Raw genomic sequence first — 20,935 nt, forward strand, 5'->3', positions numbered from 1 at the left:
TAAGATGGGGGGGCGGAAATCAATTTGAGGAAACTATGGGAGAGGAGGTTAGTTCACCAGTAGAGCAAGTAAGTAGACCGTGTGTGAGGGAGGACAGGCAGGTGATGGAGGAGGGATGCGCTCAGCCCGAAGTTGTAGGGGAGAAGAAAGAAAAGGATAATAAATTTGAATGCATTGCTAGGGATGAAAAGAGAGGAGGAGGTGGAGAGTATCTTAAATGTATCTATTTTAATGCTAGGAGCATTGTAAGAAAGGTGGATGAGCTTAAAGTGTGGATTGATACATGGAATTATGATGTTGTAGCTATTAGTGAAACATGGTTGCAGGAAGGGTGTGATTGGCAACTAAATATTCCTGGATTTAGTTGCTTCAGGTGTGATAGAGTAGGAGGGGCCAGAGGAGGAGGTGTTGCATTGCTTGTCCGAGAAAATCTTATGGCGGTGCTTTGGAAGGATAGATTACTGAGCTCCTCTAGGGAGGCTATTTGGGTGGAATTGAGGAATGGGAAAGGTGTAGTAACACTGATAGGAGTGTATTATAGGCCACCTAATGGGGAGCGTGAGTTGGAAGAGCAAATGTGTAAGGAGATAGCAGATATTTGTAGTAAACACAAGGTGGTGATTGTGGGAGATTTTAATTTTCCACACATAGATTGGGAAGCTCATTCTGTAAAAGGGCTGGATGGTTTAGAGTTTGTGAAATGTGTGCAGGATAGCTTTTTGCAACAATACATAGAAGTACCGACTAGAGATGGGGCAGTGTTGGATCTCCTGTTAGGGAATGCGATAGGTCAGCTGACAGATGTATGTGTTGGGGAGCACTTCGGGTCCAGTGATCACAATAGCATTAGCTTCAATATAATTATGGAGAAGGACAGGACTGGACCTAGAGTTGAGATTTTTGATTGGAGAAAGGCTAACTTTGAGGAGATGCGCAGGGATTTAGAGAGAGTGGAATGGGTCAAGTTGTTTTATGGGAAGGATGTAATAGAGAAATGGAGGTCATTTAAGGGTGAAATTATGAGGGTACAGAATCTTTATGTTCCTGTTCGGTTGAAAGGAAAGATTAAAGGTTTGAAAGCGCCATGGTTTTCAAGGGATATTAGAAACTTGGTTCGAAAAAAGAGGGATGTCTACAATAGATATAGGCAGCATGGAGTAAAGGAATTGCTCGAGGAATATAAAGAATGTAAAAGGAAACTTAAGAAAGAGATTAGAAAAGCTAAAAGAAGTTACGAGTTTGGTTTGGCAAATAAGGTGGAAGTAAATCCGAAAGGCTTCTACAGTTATATTAAAAGCAAGAGGATAGTGAGGGATAAAATTGGTCCCTTAGAGAATCAGGGTGGTCAGCTATGTGTGGAGCCGAGGGAGATGGGAGAGATTTTGAACAATTTCTTCTCTTCGGTATTCACTAAGGAGAAGGATATCGAATGGTGTAAGGTGTGGGAAACAAGTAAGGAAGTTATGGAACCTATGACAATTAAAGAGGTGGAAGTACTGGCGCTTTTAAGAAATTTAAAAGTGGATAAATCTCCGGGTCCTGACCGGATATTCCCCAGGACCTTGAGGGAAGTTTGTGTAGAGATAGCAGGAGCTCTGACGGAGATCTTTCAGATGTCATTAGAAACAGGGATTGTGCCGGAGGATTGGCGTATTGCTCATGTGGTTCCATTGTTTAAAAAGGGTTCTAGAAGTAAGCCTGGCAATTATAGACCTGTCAGTTTGACATCAGTGGTGGGTAAATTAATGGAAAGTATTCTTAGAGATAGTATTTATAATTATCTGGATAGACAGGATCTGATTAGGAGTAGCCAGCATGGATTTGTGCGTGGAAGGTCATGTTTGACAAACCTTATTGAATTTTTTGAAGTAGTTACGAGGAATGTTGACGAGGGTAAGGCAGTGGATGTAGTCTATATGGACTTCAGCAAGGCCTTTGACAAAGTTCCACATGGAAGGTTAGTTAAGAAGGTTCAGTCGTTAGGTATTAGTGCTGGAGTAATAAAATGGATTCAACAGTGGCTAGATGGGAGATGCCAGAGAGTAGTGGTGGATAATTGTTTATCGGGATGGAGGCCGGTGACTAGCGGGGTGCCTCAGGGATCTGTTTTGGGCCCAATGTTGTTTGTAATATACATAAATGATCTGGATGATGGGGTGGTAAATTGGATTAGTAAGTATGCTGATGATACTAAGGTAGGAGGTGTTGTGGATAATGAGGTGGGTTTTCAAAGCTTGCAGGGAGATTTATGCCGGTTAGAAGAATGGGCTGAACGTTGGCAGATGGAGTTTAATGCTGAGAAGTGTGAGGTTCTACATTTTGGCAGGAATAATCCAAATAGAACATACAGGGTAAATGGTAGGGCATTGAGGAATGCAGTGGAACAGAGAGATCTAGGAATAACAGTGCATAGTTCCCTGAAGGTGGAGTCTCATGTAGATAGGGTGGTGAAGAAGGCTTTTGGAACGCTGGCCTTTATAAATCAGAGCATTGAGTACAGAAGTTGGGATGTAATGTTAAAATTGTACAAGGCATTGGTAAGGCCAAATTTGGAATATTGTGTACAGTTCTGGTCACCGAATTATAGGAAAGATATCAATAAATTAGAGAGAGTGCAGAGACGATTTACTAGGATGTTACCAGGGTTTCAGCACTTAAGTTACAGAGAAAGGTTGAACAAGTTAGGTCTCTATTCATTGGAGCGTAGAAGGTTGAGGGGGGATTTGATCGAGGTATTTAAAATGTTGAGAGGGATAGATAGAGTTGACGTGAATAGGCTGTTTCCATTGAGAGTAGGGGAGATTCAAACGAGAGGACATGATTTGAGAGTTAGGGGGCAAAAGTTTAAGGGAAACACGAGGGGGTATTTCTTTACTCAGAGAGTGATAGCTGTGTGGAATGAGCTTCCTGTAGAAGTAGTAGAGGCCAGATCAGTTGTGTCATTTAAGGTAAAATTGGATAGGTATATGGATAGGAAAGGAGTGGAGGGTTATGGGCTGAGTGCGGGTAGGTGGGACTAGGTGAGATTAAGAGTTCGGCACGGACTAGGAGGGCCGGAATGGCCTGTTTCCGTGCTGTGATTGTTATATGGTTATATGGTTAATTATTCAATCAAGGTGAGCAAGCTACATTTTCGATATAATCAAACGACAGTATCAGGAATGGTATTAAATTTAGCTGATCCCCGTGAACAGTGTCCCCAAATTTTCTCCCATGATCAGTAAAGTCCAAATGCTTTGAAAATGTGAGGCAACCATTTTTTTTTTACGCACCGGTCGATAGAGGAATTGTGACAATGTTTAGATCGATAACTTTGCCCTTTTCCAATGTAAATTCGTCGAATTGAAATGTTAAATATTGTCTCAACCTCCATGGATGCTGTCTGTTCTGCAAAGAAATTTCTAACCATTTCTAATTCCAGTTCAACCTCATTTTCACCTGAGCTTATTAGTTTGGTTTGGAGCCCAAAATGAGTTATTGTGTCATTGGTATGCTGAAAACATGGCGATTAGGAAATACCTGCAGGATTCTAAGTACTCAGCTATAGTGTTTTCAAATGAAGTGTTCACAGAGTTCATTGAATGCATGCTCAGCTGTTTGTTTCTAACTACTTGCAAGACACAATAATATAAAATTCAGACAATGAGAGCCAGGGTTAACATTGCTGATTATTTTGATACAATTTAGTTGGTTGGATAATCTCCAACAAACCATCGGGATTCAAGTGCACTTATTAAGCCCTGCTGACTCTGCATTGGAGTGGGGATTCTTTGCAAAGAAGAAAACAGTGGCATAAGCAAATAAAACAAATAGTCACACTGATTGGAAGAAGCAGGGTGGGCATTAGTACTTTCCATGCATAATTTCACCCATGTACTGTAAATTACCCCAAATGCGTAGATGTGGTTAAACTAACTATATGGCAATTTTGCTCGTTGGTAGAAGTACCTCACCTCATTATTGACCTTGCAGTTGAAAACTTCGGGCTTTATTATTTCTGGATTCTCCTTCCCTAAAGATTTCTTCTGGACATAATGCGTTGCTGTAGATAGATCGCACATTTGCGGCGCTGGGAAGTCTCTTTTCACGGACTGCAACGTTGAACACGACTCGTAACGGAATCTCTGAGAAAATGGATCACCTCCGAATACCTCAACATAGTTCGGTGGTATCTGAAGGCTTCTACTGGCTTTTTGAATTCCATTCAGAGAATTCCTTGCTTGCAAACAACAGCAAAGATTCTGACAGACACACTGGCGTTGCACTCCATTACTGTTTCCATGAACCTTAGCAGCTAAAATAACTAAAATCACGAGGAAAATTATAGATGTTGTCCCTAAAGCTATGACTAAGTAAAGGTTCAGGTCAGGAGTGAACTTTGGATCTGTAGACAAACTATTGGCACTGGATAACGTCTCACTCCCTGTGACAGATAACACTATAGTCACAGTGGCAGAAAGTGAGGGCTCTCCGTTATCCTTCACTACAATCACAAGCCTTTGCTTGGAAGCATCCTTGCTTTCAATACGACGGATAGTCCAAATTTCTCCGGTATCTGCTGAAATAGTAAACAGATCGCGATGGGTAGCCTGGAATATCTGGTAAGAAAGACGAGCATTCTTACCAGCGTCGGCGTCAGTAGCTGAGACCTTGGCAACGAGATATCCAGGTTCAGCAGACCTGCTTATTGTCTCCATTACTGTTGACCCATACTCGGGCACAGGATGCACGATTACCGGGGCGTTATCGTTCTGATCAAGGATAACAATATCCACTGAAACGTTACTGCTGAGGGGTGAGACTCCGGAGTCTTGCACCTGAACTTGGATTTGAAAGTTTTTCAATTGTTCGTAATCAAACGACCTCTGAGCAAATATGACACCATCCTGTGAGCTGATAGAGACATATGAGGCTAAGGATGAATTCAGGATGGTAAAGTTTAGTCGAGCATTCTGTTCTGTGTCTAGATCGAAGGCTGTCAGCGAGAATATGGAGTCCCCAATAACGTTGTTCTCCATGACATTTGCAGTGTAAAACGACTTCATAAACCTTGGAGCGTTATCATTTACATCTGAGACCTCCACACGAATGGTTTTCTTGGATGTGAGGGGAGGTTTCCCTGCATCAGAACATGTTACAGTTATGTCATACCCGGATTTATTTTCGCGATCCAGAGCATGCTGTACAAGTAGTCTATAAATGTCTTTCATAGAAGAATCTAGCTTAAAGGGCAGCATGTTAGAAATGTGACACCGTACTTGCCCATTTTGTCCAGAGTCTTTATCTTCGACGCTGAGCAGTGCTACAACCGTTCCGATTGAGGCATCTTCTGGCACTGTACTTGACGTAGATGTCAACGTCAGTTCTGGCGCATTATCATTTACGTCGATAACATCCACCAACACATCACAGTGCTGGAAAATTGCGTCGGGACCATCGTCGACCGCTTGTATATTAATCTCAAAAAAATTAACTTCTTCGTAGTCCAAATACCCTTTCAGTCTAATTTCGCCAGTTTTGGAATCCACACGAAATAATTCACGAATGTTTTCTGAATTATGACTACTGAGTGAGTATGTTATCTCGCCATTAGATCCAACGTCCAAATCAGATGCGTTTGCCGTAATAATCAATGTTCCTATGGCAGCCGATTCCAACAGACTGACACTATAAACCGATTGCGAAAAAACCGGAGAGTTATCGTTCGCATCCTTCACTGTAATGGTCACCTGGGCCTTGCCCGATCTCAAAGGCACTCCACCGTCTTCGGCAAACAAGGTTAACTCGTGTGTTGGTAGAGTTTCTCTATCCAAGGGGCTTTGCAGAACCAACACTGGTAACTTTCCCTTCCGACTGCGAGACTGTATATCAAGAATGAAGTATTCATTAGGAAGGAGATGGTATCTCTGTAAGGAGTTCGTTCCGATATCGGGATCGTGCGCGGCCTCGAGGGGGAATCTCGCTCCCGGTGCCATAATCTCTGAGATTTCCAGGCGGATCTGGCTGCTGGGGAAGCTGGGAGCGTTGTCATTTACATCGAGTATCTCCACTTCCACCTGGTGCAGACCGAGGGGATTTGCAAGCAGTAGGTTGAATGATAAAACGCAATCGTTGCTCGGCCCGCAAAGTTGTTCCCTGTCGATTCTTTCATTCACAAATAAAACACCATTCTCCAAATTGACGTCAACATACCGCTTCCTCGGGCTGGGCGCCACTCGAAATCGACGGGTCGACAGCTCCTTTAAATCTAACCCCAAATCAGTTGCGATATTTCCAACAAAGGCGCCGACTTGCAGTTCCTCGGGAACAGAATATCGAATCTGTCCGGAAGCAAGATTCAGGCGGGTGCACAAACAGCAAAACAGTTGGTATTTCAGCAGCCAGTATATATTATATTTCATTTCCAGAGGAAATCATTCCAATGGTTTCACGCGAGACGATATCTGTGAATAGTAGCTTGATTAAAACAGAACGGTTATAAAGCAGAAAATATCTGTACCTCAATTGTGCATTGTTCCAATATTTTCATTTAAATATTCCCATATATTCCCCAGTTCGAAAGGAATTTGTACATAACCTCCGGTGCTGCTGGTTATCTAGTTTTCAGGGCGTCTGAGGTTACATGATGGCGGCTTGGTAATGAAGGGGGCTGTGCAGATCACCAGTCGCATCTAAGCTTCTGATTGGTAGACATCGCAACAATGTAACTTATTTCTTAAAGCAAGACGGGCATAATTTGCAGAAAGTCATATTTCTTGCTGCACAACTAAAATTTCTATCATCATTATCTATACTTCAAAACGGTTTCACCTCCCCTCCGTCCGCCACAACAGACAGGATCTCCCGGTTGCCACCCACTTCAACTCTGCTTCACATTCCCATTCGGATATGTCCATACATGGCCTCTTTTACTGCCGTGATGAAGCTAAACTCAGGTTGGAGGAGCAACACCTCTTATACCGTCTGGGTAGTCTCCAGCCCATTGGCATGAACATTGAATTCACCAACTTCCGGTAATTACTCCCCCCCCCCCCATCACTTCCCTCATCGTTCCGCCTACTTCTACTACCCATAGTGCTTTCCCCTTACATTCCTTCTTCATCTTTCCTGCCTATCCCCTCCCTGCTTCCCCACCCCACCACTTGATCTTTCCCCTTACTGGTTTTTCACCTGGCACCGACCAGCCTTCTCCTTCCCACCCTCCCCCTACCTTCTTTATAGTGCCTCTGCCACCTCCCTCTTCAGTCCTGATGAAGAGTCTCGGCCTGAAACGTTGACTGCTCGTTTCCACAAATGCTGCCCGACCTGCTGAGTTCCTCCAGCGTGTTGTGCGTGTTGCTTCAAAATGGTTGCTATCTGTTAGCCTTAAATCCCGATGTTCAAGAAGAATGGTACACTCAATAATATTTTACAGATCAAATGTAAAAATAAGGACGTTTGTAATAATCGTGGTCGAATGGTACAATGCAAGTCATCATACCAACAACCCAATTGCGTTAGTCTTCCATATATCATTATTCCTTCATAATATACAGTCACGAACACCTTTCATTACTAAGCTGATCGGACTACGGACAAAGAGAGAGAAAAAAATAATGAATTCCATGGCCAAAATACGAAAAAATGTCGTTTCTGCTTCTTTTGAAAGTGGTCCCGTTGAAAACAATGGCCTTTCAGTCCTGAAATCAGATTAACCATTATTGTCTTTATATCTCTTTTGCCCAGAGTGCAGAACAATGAGCGCATCCAGAGTTTTCAAACATTTCAGCACTTCTTTGTAAATACGTTTTGTTGGAGCGAAAAATAAAGCCTTTGTTGAAATTCGTGGTTTGTACCACGGTGTCTCCTGTCAATCTTCTGCTGCTCTGGCTCAATCACTTCAGGGTTCGATGGCTGTGCGTTCAGAGATGCCCCTCTGCACACCACCGTTGTAACGCGTGGTTATTTGGGTTACCGTCGCCTTCCTGTCAGCTTGACTAGTTTGGCCATTCTGATCTAACGTCTCCCATTAACAAAGCGTTTACGACCACACAACTGCCAATCGCTGGATGTTCTCTCTCGCATCATTCTCTGTAAACTCTGGAAACGGTTGCGCATGAAACTCCTTGGAATTAAGCAGTGTTTGATATATTGTGTAAATGTAACGAGATACGGGTATTTATAAATACAAGCTATCACGTTTAACACTCTCTCGTGAAGTACGTGCAGATCTGCTTCATTAACAGTACCATCTGTGTACCAAATTCTATCGTCATCCAGACCATGGATGATGGTGGGCCATAACCCATTACGTTTAGGAATGCTTAGTGTTTCCTTTACCTAAGAGGCTCCAGTACAACACGCTCTGGCCTTTACTCATTGCTTTGTAAATTATCGCAGATATATCATGTCCTTTAAAAGTGATAATACTATCACTTCAGTTTTGCCTCAACCAGCCTGGGAGTTATTGTCAGCACGGCTAACACGCGATAAGCATAACAGCTCTCATGTATACATTTCGACCCCAGAATAACAAAAAAGTTCAGTTATATTTTAGTTGTGGCCCAAACGTGAAACAGGATGTCGAAAAATTAAAAAGGGCCTAACACTATTTACAGCTAATTACCTGGACAACCTCATTCTCTGGAGAGGTAGCTCACTTAAATAAATAATGTGAACGAATTTGTCAAACTAAACGACATTGCTTGGTTATTACCCCTCGAAATCAATTACCAACTTGATAGGGAAAAGTATTTCACTATTCCTTTCTCACTTTGAAAAGTTCTAGCAAGAACACGGCTGACCATGCATGACAGTGGGACATAGCCCATGGCTATTGAACAAACACCATAAGTGTTGTAGTGGTTCAAGAGATTTCTCAACGTCTTTTTCTCTACTGCATTCAATGATGCGCAAAATATTGTCCTTGTTTGTGACACACTCCTCCGAGGAAAACTAATACTATGAAAAGTAATGCTATTTATTGAGGACTGAGAATACAGAGACCAAGAAATAATCTGTGTGATTTCGCAAAACATTGACTAGGTCTCTACATCGCAATCATGCTACATGTGGAAATTTGCTGACGACCACAAATTGTTGAATTGCATTCAATATACTTCAGATAAGGAAACTTCAGTGGTCACACTCACCAAGTCCTTTACAAAACGCAGTGCTTCTCCATTAAACAATGCAATGTTTATATATTAATCAAATAATGTGGGTTGTCTACCTCCAGTACCAAAATTAACTGCTTTTCCTCGAAATGCATTAAGTTGCCTTCAGTGCGTACACACACTATGATTCTGAGTTTCAGAACTCATCAGATAAAATGGAACATCTTACATGTTCCATTTCCTCAACACCAGCTCCATAGCAAAGAAAGCCTAGCAGCGTCTCTACTTTCTGCGAAGGCTGAGGAAAGTCCATCTCCCACCCCCCATCCTCATCACATTCTACAGGGGTTGTATTGAGAGTATCCCGAGCAGCTGCATCACTGCTGCCTGGTTCAGAAATTGCACCATCACGGATCGCAAGACCCTGCAGCGGATAGTGAGGTCAGCTGAGAAGATCATCGGGGTCTCTCTTCCCGCCATCACGGACATTTACACTACACGCTGCATCCGCAAAGGAAACAGCATTAGGAAGGACCTCATGCACCCCTCATACAAACTCTTCTCCCTCCTGCTGTCTGGGAAAAGGCTACGAAGCATTCGGGCTCTCACGGCCAGACTATGTAACAGTTTCTTCCCCCAAGCTATCAGACTCCTCAATACCCGAAGCCTGGACTGACACCTTGCCATATTGCCCTGTTTATTATTTATTGTAATGCCTGCAATGTTTTTGTGCACTTTATGAGGTCCTGTGTAGGTCTGTAGTCTAGTGTAGCTTTATCTGTGTTGGTTTTTTTTTACGTAGTTCAGTCTAGTTTTTGTACTGTGTCATGTAACACCATGGTCCTGAAAAACGTTGTCTCATTTTTACTATGCACTGTACCAGCAGTTATGGTCGAAACGACAATAAAAGTGACTTGACTTGAAAGTCATATTCATGACGTGACACAATATAACCAAAAACACGAATACTTTGGCTATGAAAGGAGAGCAGATGCCACCCTTTGGTGAGTTATCGTGATGTTCTGTAGCCTTTCCACTATGATAAAGGGGGAAAACAATATTTCACAAGGATATTGCCCATTGTTCGTGAGGAGAAAATCCAGCCACGCTCACAAAGCTGAACACAATTCAAACAAGGCTCCTCGCTTATTTGGAAAATCATAAAGTGGTTAGAAGCTTATCTTGTCCACCGCAGAGTGCACATCAATGCCACACAGAAGCCTCTTCAGAAGCATTTTTAAAAGTTACATCATGCTCCTGCTCTTACAACAAAAATGAACTGGCAGAGCTAACCAATCTATGACACGTTACCCTGATTTGAAAACACCAATTTCTCTCGTCAATACTAAATAAACGAGCTGGAGTTTGGGGTTCTGTCATCGGCGAGCCCTACGGTCAATAAAGAAAATCGAAGCCCGAAGGTCGATCGAAGTCCAGTTGTCGTGGCCCGATGGTCGAAGCTCTGGCTCTGAGAGTCTGCAAGTCCACTGGAAGCTAGAGATGAACTGTCCAGTGTTTGGAGTATTATCTGTGTGTAAGAGACTATGTGGGCTGGTAGGAGAGAGGAAAACAGTCTTGCTTGATTTTGTTTTGATGGTGTTTTCTGTTGTTGTTGCTATTTGTATCAGACTGCTGAATATTGTGGGCATGCTATGTTGGCGCCACAATATGTGGTGACATTTGCGGGCTCTCCCTAGCACAGTCTTAGGTTGTGTTGACTGCTAACGCGAATGCCCATTTCATTATAAGTTTCGATGCGCATGTGATAAATAAGTTAACTTGATGCTGAATCTAAATCTGAGAAGCATCGCAGCATGATATAATAACTACTTTGCCATAACTACAAGAAACCGCAGAGAGTTGTGGACACATCTCGGACCTCTTGCTGCCTCGGTAAGGCAACCAAGATAGTCAATGATCCCACACACTGCGGATATGCTCCCTTCTCCAACTTGTCCACGCCCATCTAACAGAGGATACAACAGCCTGAGACTACGAACTAGCAAGCTCAATGATAGCTTCTATCCTGCTGTTATTGCACTATCGACTAGATCCGTAATACGATAAGATAGACACATCCTCACATTTTAGCTCGTTATAACCCTGCACCTTGTCTGCATGTACTACACTTCCTCTGTAACTGAAACACTTTATTCTGCACAGTTTTTTAGTTTTACCTTGTACTACCTTAATTCACTGTTGCAATGAATTGATCTGGATGGACGGTGTGCGAGGCAACTGTTTCATGTATCTCGTTACATGTGACAATAATCAACCCCTATACGAATTAAATAAACTTCTTGATATCTCAATGTTAAATCATGCAATCCAACTATAACTGAGTTACCCTGAAGGTAAAAGAACAGCAGTTGGATAGCTAAATGCAAGCACGGAGTTTATCGCTTGAGCATTCAAAGTTTGCGTGGACAATAGTTACGCATTTGAACAAACTCCTAGTAAGACGCTATTATATTTTGATACTTCCATCAGGACATCCGTGTGACTTATGCAACTAAAGAAGCATACTTGAAGATCTAACACTGCAGCAGTTCAGAAGATAATGGAGACAACTTTTTTAGATATCTAGTTTCCCCCTCAAAGGCAGCATGAAATGACAAATGGCTTCAGCTATACCCTTCTAGATTTACTTCTTCCCCTGCCCCACCTTTATATTCTGGCAACTTCCCTGTCGTTTCTAGTCCTGAAGAAGTGTTTCGGCCCGAACCGTCGACTGTTTATTCACTTCGATAGATGCTGCCTGGCCTGCTAAGTTCCTCCAGGATTTTCTGTACGTTGCATAATATTTTCATTTATTATGGAATTAAATTAAAGTGGGAAAACAAGAAACTTAGATATAACATGAGAGGAAAATGATTTAAAAACAGATGCATATAAATTTCTTTTCGGGAATGCAAGTTTCAGCCGCTGTATGTAGTAGAGGTCAGATTATATTTAATGTGGAGATGATTTGAAGATGATGGGGTCTAGCATAGAAACTGCCAGCATTGATTAGCAACGATTTCATTAAATAATTGGAGAGGCTTGCAAGACCTCGAGACGGGCTCCTCTAATTTTCTTCCCTTCGTATACTTTTGAACAGGTCTGACTTTATGGGTGTTGGTGCGGGAGCAGGTAGCTGGCAGGAGGTGAGAATAAAGATCGCCTATCGGATATTCAGAAAGTTTGGTGGGGTATAAGTAGAACAGGATGAATAAGGTCGGTTAGTAAAAGGAAAAAAAAACAGAACGATGCAGTAGTGAGATAAAGAACTCACCAGTGATGGAAGGTCTTAAGCAAAAGTTTCAGCGAATCACAGAGCTCTATGGAGTGGCGGGAAGGGGGGGAGGAGAGAGAGAGAGAGAGAGAGAGAGAGAGAGAGAGAGAGAGAGAGAGAGAGAGAGAGAGAGAGAGAGAGAGAGAGAGAGAGAGAGAGAGAGAGAGAGAGAGAGAGAGAGAGAGAGAGAGAGAGAGGGGGGGAGAGAGGGGGGGGAGAGAGAGAAAGGGCAAAACTTAGAATGGGTGATCTCTGTAGTTCTGTTTCTCGACACTGAATGTAGGAGTAGAGTGGATACATACAACGAAGGCACCAAGACGGCCTAAACGAGAGCATTCTGCAAAATGCTTACTTCGTCTCTCTTAATCTTTGTCAATATAGCAAGGGATCTCATCAGGAGTACCTAATACAATGTGTAGGTTGGAAGAAAAGCAAGCGAGTTGCTACTTCACATGGCATGCCAGTTTGTGTTCTTAGACAAAGATTCTTGTTGTGCGTGTTGCCAACTGATCTACCTCTGAGAGTGCTTCTAAACAAGTTTAAAAACAGCACTCAGAATCACGGAGACTTCGGGAACATTGCCCAGAGTGTTTTACACAACACAATATAGCTACACAGCGACTGTGCTAGAAAACTTCACCAGAAGACTAAAAAGTTGACTGGAAATAAAATTAGGGTAGAAAATGCATACAATATTAACCGCGAGATCTATCTACTCCGCCGTATACCTTTGTATTATGGTTGTTCACAAAACACACCTGCTTCAAAGAAAAGCATGTGATTATTTTCTTCTCTGTTTAAAACCACTCACCTCTGAAACACTGTATTTTTCAGAATTCACCATTTCTGTATTTTCCTTCTTGATAGATTCATTAAGCGCAAAATTATTTTCTGCAGAAATTCTGCAGTTATTGGGGACAATGCAGTCTCTTTTGATAGATTGTAATGTCGAACATGACTCGTAACGGAACCTCTGGGAGAGCGGATCGCCCCCAAACACTTCAACATAGTTCGGATGCATCTGAAGGCTTTTACTGGCCTTCTGAATTCCATTGAAAGAGCTTCTGGATTCAAAGCAACACGTACCCAGGGAGTCGTGCTGGTATACTATACCGTTCCTGTTTTTGTGAACTTTAACGGCGAGGATGATTAAAATTATGAAGAAAAGGCTCGATATTATTCCCAAAGCTATTACCAAGGAAAGGCTCAGTTCAGAAGTGAGTATTGGATCTGATGACGAACTGCTGACTCTGGAGAATGTTTCACTATCAGTCCCAACAACAGACAACATTATAGTCACTGTGGCAGAGAGGGATGGAATTCCATTATCTTTTACTACAACTACCAATCTTTGATTAGAGGCATCTCTGTTCAAAATACGGCGGATCGTCCAAATTTCACCAGTTTCCGCAGAAATAGTAAAAAGGTTACGATGGGCAGCCTGAACAATATCGTAAGAGAGTCGAGCATTCTGACCAGCGTCGTCATCAGTGGCCGATACTTTAACAACCAATGATCCTGGTTCTGCAAACCTGGATATTGTTTCTATTACTGTTGACCCGTATTCGGGTAAAGGATGTGTAATCACTGGAGCATTATCATTCTGATCAAGGATAATCACGTTCACTGAAGCATTACTTTTGAGCGCTGGCTCACCAGAATCCCGCACTTGAACATGGATCTGGAAACTTTTCAACTGCTCGTAATCAAAAGATCTTCGAGCGCAGATAACACCGCTCGCTGAATTAATTGAAACAAAGGAGGCTATAGAGAAATTCTGAACTTGAGACTCCACGACAGAAAATTTCAAGAGTGAGTTATTTCCAGTATCTGCATCGAAGGCTGTCAAGGAGAATATAGAAGCCCCAATAACGTTGTTTTCTATAACATTTGCTGTATAGATCGACCGTGAAAACTTTGGAGCGTTGTCATTTATATCTGTAACCTCTAGCCGGACTGTTTTCTTTGAAGTGAGAGGAGGGTCCCCTGCATCCATGCATATAATATTAATATCATACATCGGGGTACTTTCGCGATCCAACAAATGCTCTATAAGAATTCTGTAATAGTTCGTAGTGGAGGAATCCAGCTTAAAAGATAACTGATTTGAAATGTGACATTGTACCTGACCATTCCGTCCCGAATCTTTGTCTTCTGCACTGAACAGAGCTACGATAGTCCCGACTGGAGAGTTCTCTGGAACTGTACTTGAGGAAGACCGTAATGTCACCTCCGGCGCGTTATCATTCACGTCGGTAACTGCCACTACTACGTCACAGTATTCGGTTAAGGAGCCAGGACCCATATCCATTGCCTGTATGTTAATCTCCAGGACATTGCTTACTTCATAGTCCAACTTCCCTTTGAGTCTAATTTGACCAGTTTTGGAGTTCAGATCAAACAGTTTACGGGCTGCAGCAGAAATATGACTACTAAAAGAGTATGTTATCTCTCCATTGACACCCTCATCCAGGTCAGTGGCGTTTAACGTGATTAACAGTGTACCTGCTGGTGCATTTTCTAACATACTAACCCTGTAAACCGACTGAGAGAAAACAGGAGCGTTATCGTTTGCGTCCGTCACTGTTACCATAATCTGAACCGTTCCTGATCGCGGAGGCAAACCACCGTCCTTGGCTGTTAAGGTTAAAATATATTTTGATGTTACTTCTCTGTCCAAAGGTTTCTGTAACAACAACACTGGCCACTTGCCTTTTCCACTGCGCATTTGTATGTCCAGAGTGAAATAATCATTACGCTGCAGCTGGTAGCTTTGCAAGGCGTTAGTGCCAATATCCGGATCCAGTGCAGGTTCAAGAGGAAATCGCATTCCCGGTGCGGCAGACTCAGAGATGTTAAGACTGTACTGGCTTTTTTGGAAATAAGGGGCATTGTCATTTACATCGAGAACTTCCACTTCCACCTGGTACAGGCTCAGGGGTTTTTCAAGCACAATATCTAACGATAAGCGACAATCGAGATTCGACCCACAAAGCTGCTCCCTATCGATAATTTCCTTCACAAATAAAACCCCACTCTCTAAATTCACGTCAAAATAGAGCTTCCTTGGGCTGGGAGCTACCCGCAATCTACGAGCCGAGAGCTGCCTCAAATCTAAATCTAAATCGGCCGCGATTTTCCCAACAAAGGCTCCCGGCTGCAATTCTTCGGGGACTGAATAGCGAATCTGACCAGAGACAATATCCCACAGGCCCATCACACAAAGCATAAATTGGCATTTCTGCATCCAATATATTTTATATTTCATTTCCAGTAGTAGTCATTCCTACAGTTTCAGGCCCTGATTGTATTCTTCATTGTCCTTTTAACAGTCATTTGTTGCAATACTGAACAAAGACGATACATAAAATACAAGCGTATGTTTCGAACCGTACGACTTACTTCATTAGGATACCTGCATTCTGACTACAATTGCTCCAGTATTCTTGCAATAATGTCACGAAGCTGCTGGCGCTTCAGTTTTTACAGCACCTAGTTCTGTGTGATGGCGGCTGAGTCACGAAGGGGGTTGTCCGGATCACTGAGCACATCTCAGCTCCTGGTTGGTGGAGAAAATTATTGATATTCCACCAATCAGAAATATGCCCCTTCCTTAAAGCAAGACATGCATGGTCAGTATTTATTGTTGCACAATGGAATTTCTTTTAACATTGATACTTTCTTCCCCGTCTAGCTGGTGTTCTGTCGATGCGCAACTATAGTTACATTAATATTTTAAAGAATAAGTATGAAGAACATATTGGGGAGCGGGTAAGAGTGGAATATGCGAACGCATGGTGCTCAAGAATGTAGATCTATTATACATGTGCCTCCGATCATTGATTCTTGATTTTCCAATAACATTAATTTGGATTGTCAAACGAGAAGGATGGCCATTTTTTGTTTTCAAGAATAAATTATCAATCGATTTTATTGAGACAGCGAAAATGCAGATGATACATTATTTGGACGAGCTATCAATAAACGAATAATCTAGTGACGTATAATAACTGCAGTCTTTCGAAATCTGAAATAAAGCCAGGAAATTATGGAAACACTCAGTCCACTAAGCATTAAGTGTGGAAAAGCAATGCTACGTTTGTGTCAGAAAGAACCCATTAGTAAATATGGTTTTGTCCTCACATGACGTCAATCCTAAACGTCTGCTATAAAGTCTAACTGTGGTTTTCTTTAATGTTAAAATTTGAACTGTGACCAGATAACTTCAGATTACAATATATAATCAACTATTAATAGATTTGAAAACAGCCGTGGAGAGAGAACATGATAAGTGGAAAAATTGTAATCAGCAAAAGATTTGGTCATTATTAAGCTGAAGGGACAATGTGAAGAGGGGTTACCCTGACATCTGACATTTGGTCAGTGTCAGTGAGAATGCCGCTGCAATAATTTTCCTTCTGAGACGATTTTACGTAGGTGTGTTTCCTGTGCTCTTTCTGATACAGAGTGTCACGGATAATTTAGAGATACTCTGTACCCCAAAATAGCATTGTACAATTATAAACTCTGACAATTGTGGACGAGGTAGGTAAAGTGATTAAGGGAACGAGCAAGAATTTGCAAGTTTCAATTAAGAAAGACATATATGTAAAATGAGTTATATATAGCTATATAATAGGCTATAAAATGAAAAAAACGTTCTGAAATGCTCAGAAAGTAATATAGAAGAAAGGTGCCTCATGAAATAATCGATAGAGTAGTGTGAAACGTGTGCGTTTAATGTGGTTTAATTAGCGACATGGTCATTTACTCATTCGGACTTTGCAATTCACTCGAGGCCATCCAAATGTCTGCTTCCCAGAAACTGCGGCTTTTAAAACTAGATTTGAGAACTTACGACCAAAATGCGCTCCTTTTCCCTCCTGTCCAAGTCACGGTCGCGTGGCAGTTTTACAGTTACATTGTCTGGAAGTTCTGTTTTACGACAGAGACGTTAAGCGTATCGTGAAAATATATGAGTAGTTCTCGCACATGTTGCAGTACGCTCGGTGGTTACTTACAGACAAATAGGAGAATTAAGCGGAGGATGTTCAGAATGTGTATTCTCTTTCCATTTTGCTCCCATAAGCTGAAGTTGCTTTGTCTGGGACAAGAATGAGAGTGTTATCTAATTATTTTGGAACCAATAGCTGATGCGTCTATAGGTGAGCAGTTACCTGCGAGTAGTAGGCTCTGCAGCCCTGTGTTTTGTGGCTGTATATACCGAAAGAGTTCCTGTCTAGCTTTAAACATTTCAGACTTCAGCAGTCTCGAAACTCCACTGAAACTTTAATGGTCAACAAAGCCTTTCCTTCAGCTTTGTCAATTATCATAGTTGCCAGGGCCATTTAATAGCTTTCAAGTATATATGAACAAAATACAATTTTTAAGCAACTAGAAATAAATCAAGTATTATGTGTAAAGAACAGTCTTCGAATTGATAAATTCGTTGAAACACCCATAAACTGTCACAGATTGTTTTAATGAACTAGAAAAGCACAGTAATTTTGCTTTCTGCAATTCACTTCAAAATCAATAGGACACTGCACCACACCTGCGACGCCATCTTCAGTTATTTCATCAGCTTATAATAATGTTAGAACTGTGGATGTTTGATCATGATCACACTGTATTAGCCGGTTCACAACGTTACTCTAAAGATATCAGTGACACAAGTGCCAAATTCCATGACTACCTTACTTTTTCTTATGCAGTGACAAACGCAACTCAAGGATAGGTGTGTACCATCACCAACAACATAGGGGTATATAAAATCTAGCTAGAATTGCATTACTTCAAGTCTCAGCCATTAGCATAGCTGTTAGCACGACGTTATTCCAGCTCGGGGCGCCGGAATTCGGAGTTCCATTCCACTACCGTCTGTAAGAAGTCTATACATCCTCCCCTTCAAATCAGGGGTTTTCCGTGGTGTTCGGATTTCCTCACGCTGTCCAAAGACCAGTCGGGTAAATTAATTGATCATTGAAAACTGTCCTGTGATTAGGTTAGGGTTATATTGGGTTTGTCAGGTATTACTGCGGTGGCATGACTCGTCAGACCGAAAGAGCCTTCTCTGCCCTGTATCATCAAATTAGTTAGTTAGTTAATTAATTAATTAGCTGGGTTTTACCACCGATAAAGAACTTCACAGAAACTGCTGGATGAAATAAAACGGTACACCAATTGGCTAAAATGTGGGCTTTTACGAACGATGGTCTCACTTCTCGATTCTGTATAACATTTCCCTCATCAGCAATGTACTGCATAGTATTGTAATTGGACAATTTCCACTCACTTCGATATGCTATATCAACAACATTCAAAAACTATGACATCATCCAAGTCGTAGCTTTCCACGTTTTACGCACGACATCAGGTATCTAAATTATTCTTTTTCCCCTCAGAATACATTGCATCAACGTCACTCTAGCTGCTTCAACCTACATAACAGCACATGTACCCTGAACGGATCAAGTTTCCACCAGACAGACTATTCTGTGTTGAGAAAAATCTTATTATAAAAACTGGCAAAATCCCAGTACAGCCAAAGGATGCTTGCCGAGGGTGCTTTCACGGCTAAGGTGATTACAGGACATTCGAGGACATCAATTTAAGAATGTGGATTACTGGCGTTATCCAGGCTGAGATAACTAAAATTCAACAATTTGATCTTGAGATTTCTTGAAACTAAAATAGATGTTGTCATCTGAAAAGTGAATTAAGGTGAGAATAGAACAAAAAAGTGCCTGAAATATAATTAAATTTGCCGAATCGCCGCTTTTCAATATTTACGCACAAGGCTCTTTCTATTAGAATAAATATGTACAAGCATAGACACTAGGGAATAGTCAAAATACCATTGTCCTGAAAAGAAAGACTGATATTTTGTGGTGTCTTTCGCGGCCTTATAAGCTAACTCGAAACACGTTTCGTCAGTGTTGTACTCTAGACATTTCATTGCCATTTAAGGAAAGAGGAAGCAAAATTGTTCACAATTGGCACCGAATGACGATTTGATAATGGACTGATGTTAGATTTTTTTTTAATTTGAAAGATAAGTACTTCCCAGAGTAAAGAGAACAACTCTTCCCTTAACTAATAACAAACGCCTTCATTACCTCCACGCAAAGAGCACGTATAGCCTGCAAAACTAACGCGGCAGAGCCATTAACTTCCTTCATAGCTATGTTTGCGCACTCATCGTAAATCAAGACACTTGAAAACCACAGTCTTGTCGCAGACACCAAAGTGCTACAGAGCGTGCCACAAATGACAAGATTATAATACACATTGAGAAACTGCTTACGGTTTCTAGTGTTATATCAAAACCTTCTGAAATGTTGTTTTAAAATATATTATTATATTCTGTATATTTGTTGGTCATAATATCAAAACCTCTTTAAGATTATAATTAACAAAAATACATACAGAGAAATTTCATAGCACACTAACTTGAAATAAACACCACAGAAACTTAAGAGTCCCACTGTAAGATACAGTAACATGTCTCTGTCTCCCCCCAAACAGCAGAGGTGCGCCTTTCAGATTTTATCTTTCATTTTTATTTATCGATACACTCATTCAGAACAATATTCTTTCTTCTGGACGAAATATGCATTTTGGAGCGCATGCATTGTGCCTTCATCGAATGCAGCATTGAACATGATCCATAGCGTAAGTTTTGAGAGAGGATCACCTCCGAACACTTCAATCTAGTTACGAGGTTTCTGCGGTCCTTTTAAGTTCCATTAAACGATAAGTCTTATCTTAAAATAGCAGCGAAAACCATCTGAACATTGTTATTGGTTACCCAAATTTTTTTCCCGGTTTTATGAACCTCAAGAGCGAAGATGTCTAACATTGCAAAAATAAAAAAATGGTTCTAGGCACTGTCCCAAAGCTATCAAAGATAAAAGCATCCGCTAATGCATTATTCTAGAGCGGCAGGACTCCAAAGTTCTGCACTCCACTGGAATCTGATGTTTTTTAAAAGTCATTCATAATCCAAAATTAGTTTGTGTCTATATGACCCTTGCTGGGAATTTAGTTGTTGTTGTATTAGGTCGTCGAGGAATCGTGACATTCCAGGATGTAAAACATATCGGCCGTGCATTCAGTCCTGTAGCCGGATCAAATGCCTTAGATGGAATATAGAGGCATCAAAACATTTTTCTATATAATTTTGACCGTGTATATAGATTGCGTAAATTGCAGCATTTTCTGATTTCTATTTGGAACCGGTACTCGAAAGCGTTTCGTGGGTGCGAGTGCATGGTAGCCTGATTTCGTACAGGTATAATGATTTCTTAATAGGAGGAATGTTCGTCATCCAGTGGCTGCGTAATAATAAGTCTATAATTTTTATTAACTCGAGTACAAAAGGCATTTGTTTTAGAATGTAACACTGTACCTGTCCTTGTCTGTTTTCTTACGAGTCTTTATCATCTGTGCATACCGAACAAATCAGTATAAGTACCACTCGGAATGGTCTCGGGAGCTGTCATTGACAAAGGCTCCAACAGCAATTCAGGTACATTACCATTCACGTCGAGAATTTCCAGGAATA

General features: G+C 41.4%; 1 protein-coding gene across 1 annotated transcript in view; it reads right to left on the bottom strand.

Moving 5' to 3' along the window:
- Positions 1-20,935, bottom strand: part of LOC140739549 (protocadherin Fat 4-like) — a 78,130-nt gene that overhangs the window by 34,327 nt on the left and 22,868 nt on the right. The window contains exons 6-7 of the mRNA XM_073067943.1: positions 13,181-15,556; positions 3,954-6,320 (exon numbers count right to left, since the gene is read on the bottom strand). Of these exons, the coding sequence (XP_072924044.1) occupies positions 3,954-6,320; positions 13,181-15,556 (4,743 nt within the window). The remainder of the gene's footprint in view (positions 1-3,953; positions 6,321-13,180; positions 15,557-20,935) is intronic.

This window comes from Hemitrygon akajei, chromosome 15, assembly GCF_048418815.1.
Source record: "Hemitrygon akajei chromosome 15, sHemAka1.3, whole genome shotgun sequence".
Taxonomy (NCBI): Eukaryota; Metazoa; Chordata; class Chondrichthyes; order Myliobatiformes; family Dasyatidae; genus Hemitrygon; species Hemitrygon akajei.